At 35.8% G+C, this 4,403-nt stretch overlaps 1 protein-coding gene across 1 annotated transcript; it reads left to right on the top strand.

Annotated features, from left to right (window-relative positions):
• The first annotated feature begins 822 nt into the window (after positions 1–822).
• On the top strand, positions 823–3,967 carry RMF (reduced male fertility). The gene is made up of 8 exons (XM_022296343.2): positions 823–1,052; positions 1,876–2,075; positions 2,168–2,212; positions 2,510–2,671; positions 2,787–2,834; positions 3,183–3,353; positions 3,568–3,675; positions 3,829–3,967. The coding sequence occupies exons 1-8, from the start codon at positions 829–831 to the stop codon at positions 3,909–3,911; spliced, it is 1,041 nt and encodes a 346-aa protein (XP_022152035.1). The 5' UTR covers positions 823–828; the 3' UTR covers positions 3,912–3,967.
• The last annotated feature ends 436 nt before the right edge of the window (positions 3,968–4,403 follow it).

The following is a 4,403-nucleotide window of genomic DNA, read 5'->3' as shown; positions in this document are numbered from 1 at the left end:
TTTTAAACGAACAAATACACATCATAAGTATAATATAACCTTTTTAAGTACTAACAAAAGAAAGAAAAAACTATTGTTTGGGAAAAATCCTGGCTTATCCATTCTCTTAAATGAGTGACTTGTAAAACAAGTTGAACACTCCGACGCTAAAGTTAATCGTAGTCGGAGACGGTAAATAATGTATTTTAGAAATAATTTGAATATATCTGGGTAACGGATTACGAACTCTTTTATCATCAATTAACATTGAATCGGTAGGCAAGGAAGATTGGATTCTTTTACTCAATTACAGATTTAGCCAGACAAGTCATGATTGCTGACTAGACTCAGTCAAAACTATCTCCTACGCTCATTGATGGCGGTAACGATAAGACACATCTGGGTCAGTTTCTAGCAGTCGATCTAACGTCACCACGTCGACATATCTCTTGGCTATCTGACATGTGTTCGCCCGGTCTCCCCCATAACAACTATAACCTTTTAAAATAGAAGAAAAATAACTAAAAAAAAATTAGGCTAAATTTGTAACATATTTTAATATCGCTTCGTTACTTCTACATGATTTTATTCAACGTGAATAAAAGAAAAATTAAAAAAGAATCTCAAAGGATTACAGATATAATAAAAAAAAGGAGCATAAATATTAAAGATAGTATCACATATTTACCCTTTTGGCCATACATTAAATTTGTCATAATATTAATAATAATAACATTACTTGTATTTATTTGTCCCGTTAATTAAGTTTAAAAAATTCGAACGTTTCCCGCGCATAAAAATAGCCAAGTTTGAGAGCGAGAGGAGCAGAGCAGCAAAGTGAGGGCGTCCATGGGGAAAAAACTGAGCATTTCCTCAGCGCGCGATCGAGTGGTTACGAGATCTCAATCCAGTGCCATGGAGCGGGAGAGATTGTCTAAGCGATCGCCGATTGCTGCTGCGGAGCCGGAGGGAGTAATGGCCAAGCGAATCCGAAGAGATGTTAAGCATCCGATCATTCATCCTTGCAGCTCTCCTCGTTCCGCCTTTCTCACTGCATCTTCCTCTTCCTGCTGGTTCTTCCTCTCTCTCTGTTGCTCTCCATTTTCATCATCGTTGTTAGTAGGTAATCTTAATTTCAGTTTCGCGCCTAAAAACATGCTTACCTGTACTGTAGACCTGAATGCGTTTGTGTTTTCTACCGTTTTGCGACGGTGAGGAAATTCGAATGTGATTTGCTTTGAAGTGATTATAATTACGCAGAGTTCGAAAATTGAGATATGAAGTTATTTCCTCGACTTTGAGGCTCTCTGAGCTTGATTGTATGTTCGAATTTGTATAGTACTGCAAAGGATTTTGAAGTAGAAGGAAATGAATAATTCGTGTTGTGTCTGTGAGATTAGCTCAAAGTGAATGTTTGAAGAATCTATCGCAGCTAAAACTTGTTCGTTCTGATAACATTTCCTGAATCTCTTAGAATTTGATCATAAGTCCTAACAGTTCGTAATGTAAATAGTACTGCCAATTCTTCAGTATAGTTTCCAAGTGTTTATTGGACATGTAAAAGGAGCGAAACTAGTTCAGTGTTTAAATTTAAATTTCTTATTTATCACATTCAGTATTCCGAGTCTTCTCTATATGTATCAGTCCTACTTCTAAGATTTCGATAATGTGATTGTTCATATTTTACAGTTTAAAGCTACTTGCTACAGTTTAAACCTTCAATTTTGACTCATTTCTTATGTTGGGAATCGAAAGCTACTTTGTTTATTAAGCCATTAGTCTTAAATTTGGTTGATCGGGATTGAGATTGATGGATCATAGAATAGAAATAATACTTTGTTTCAAAGCTGAGAATATGTAATTTAACCTTATTTTCGTGACGAATGAACATGGAAGGTATGACGCGGACGTGTGGACAGAGGTGGCGAAGTTTCTTGACGGAAGATCTCTGATGATGCTTGCGGCGACTAGTCGGTGGTTTTACCGTTTAGTTATGGAAGACAGCATATGGAAGTATGTCTGCCTGCGTGATCTTCAGGTCTCTGCTCCTCAAATCACGGCCTTCAAATGGATTAAACTCTATGTTTCCGCCTTCGGTAAGGATCGGGTTCCGAGTCCTCCGAGTTGTGTTCTGTCTCTTTTGAATAAGTTATGCGTTTGCCTAACCATTCAATCAACCATGTTCCAGACGGAAGCCACTCTTACATTTTCCGGCAGCAGGAGAAGCATCTTGGTGAGTGATTGGGATGCAAAAACTTATTATCAGATGAGATTGTTGTTCTGACTAAGTATTTAACTGTGTGTCTAATCTTATTATCACATCTTACCAAATAACTTGATATTCAAAGTTCATTGAATCTTAAGTTATTTTAGAGGGTGTAGGCATTATGAGATCCATCATTTTGAGGTTAAAGCTTTCATACTGCTCCTTTGGAATCCTCCTATAAAGTAGATATTTCATAATCCCAATATATTAAATGCACTGTAGTCTGATTCTTTACCATATTGTTATATTTTTTGAGGAAACCAGATTGGATGCGAATTGGGGCATTTTCCATGGATTCTTCAGTAGCACTCCTGTCAGAAAGGCTAGGCTCCCAAGTGAAAATCCCAAAACAGGATTCAAAGGATAACATGTTGGAGTCCGGTTGTTGTGTCTTGCACAATGTTAAAACTGGGATCTGGATAGCTGGTAGTTTTAAGCTTCCTAGAAGTTTGTCATTTTCTTTCATTGTTCTCGTAATTTGGCAATCTTATAATCCTATGTCTATAAGTAAACTTACATTATCTTTGGACTAATGTGGCAGATCTACAACTTGTTCGTTGTCCCGTCTGCGACCTGAATACATGTGATGGTAAGCCCCTCGAGCAAACATTTTGGATGCCACTAAAATGTAGAATTTCACTTGTTGCAAGAGTTTAGTACTTTCGGAGTAAATTGATATACCATACTATGTATAAAAGAACTTCACAGCTAGGCTTATTCACTTCCAAATTTTACTGAAAATTAAACCCAATACTATTTTGAAATACGGATGGTAATGATCACATACCCCAATCATCCGTTAATCAGCACTAGTTCATAGTCAACCACCCAAACATGAATTAGACCAAACAATTTACTTGAATAATCACTGCAGGAAGAATATTTGATGTACAACTTGTTGGCTCTTGCTGATACTGCTAATATTATTATTATGTAGGAACAATGCAGACGTTGGATGCGAGGCACATAGAGTTGTTCCTAAATGAAGGTTACCAAGATGGGAGTTGGGATTATCAGATTGTAGGTTCCCATGATATCAGGAAGCCTACAGAAGCAGCTTCAGGGGCCATTTTTGATGTCAAGCACCTGGAAGACTCTTCAACCTCTGGTATAGCAACTGTCCAGGAAAAGTATTTTTAATACACTAACAATGAAGTTCTTGATCTTGAGCTTTTGAGTTACATATTATTAAATCCGTGCAAACTCAGTTATGTTTTTAGATCTTGAAGGTTGTTGTAACTCACAAAATTAAACCATATGCGACCAAAAAATATCGAGTTGTGGAGATTGAATTATGAACTTATAAATGCATGAATTGGCAGGAATACTGGATATGCAAACATGGAGTGGAAAGCGTACAGATTGGCAACCAAAGGCTATGATCACTCTCCATGCCGTTGCTGTAAACACCTATTTACAAGACAATGAAGGTAAATGGCCTTCCACTCTTAATATGATATTCGAAAGGGTGAAAAGTGGTGTTTATGAATGTAGTGAAGTTGGGTGGGAAGTAGTTTTGTCAGAAGTGCTTTTACCTGTAAAAACAATTGTAAAGATATGTTAATCTTGTTTGAGGGATGCAGGAGTTCATGTGAAATACCAGGCCATGAGAGGAGGAGCAAATGGAGAAGTGGTTTCTATCAGAATCTCTCAGCAGCTTCTGTAATTCAATTCATATTCTTCAAAATGCCTTTTTCTTCTTATTATATTTTTCATTCTTTGTATGAACTTACCCCTCAAACACTCACTATTCTTTCCCCCAAAAATTACCAGACCACACAAAAGCACCAACTTCTAAAAATCGTTTTACAGTGTAACTCTTCATTATTAACAAGTTATCTTTTAAAAACAATTTTATATTTTTTTTTCAAATAACCTTTTGATGTTGTTTTATTTTGTTTTTCAAAGTTTGAGTGGTTTCCACTTTCAGAATAGGATGGAACAAAATAACATTTTAGTGTGTTCCCGCGGCAATAAGAGTTTGAATTAAGATGTGTTATATTTTTTATTTTTTTATTGCAATTATATGTTTAAACTAATTAAGTAGAGAAATAAAAATAAAAAATAAGAGTTTTTTTTTTTAATTTTTTTTACTGTTTACGAAAGGAAACTGGTCTAAAGTTTAAATCATTTTATGCCTAACTGATTATAGTATATA

This window comes from Momordica charantia (assembly GCF_013281855.1).
Source record: "Momordica charantia cultivar OHB3-1 chromosome 7 unlocalized genomic scaffold, Mcharantia_2.0 BLBB01000007.1, whole genome shotgun sequence".
Taxonomy (NCBI): Eukaryota; Viridiplantae; Streptophyta; class Magnoliopsida; order Cucurbitales; family Cucurbitaceae; genus Momordica; species Momordica charantia.
The sequence above is the reverse complement of the archived record's forward strand: the minus strand, read 5'-3'. Positions and strand labels throughout refer to the sequence as shown.

Coding starts and splice junctions, on each gene's coding strand:
- RMF (XM_022296343.2), top strand. CDS start 829: ATGGGGAAAAAACTGAGCATTTCCTCAGCGCGCGATCGAGTGGTTACG. Junction 2,213..2,509: donor GCAGCAGGAGAAGCATCTTG/GTGAGTGATTGG, acceptor TGAGGAAACCAG/ATTGGATGCGAATTGGGGCA. Junction 3,676..3,828: donor CTATTTACAAGACAATGAAG/GTAAATGGCCTT, acceptor TGAGGGATGCAG/GAGTTCATGTGAAATACCAG.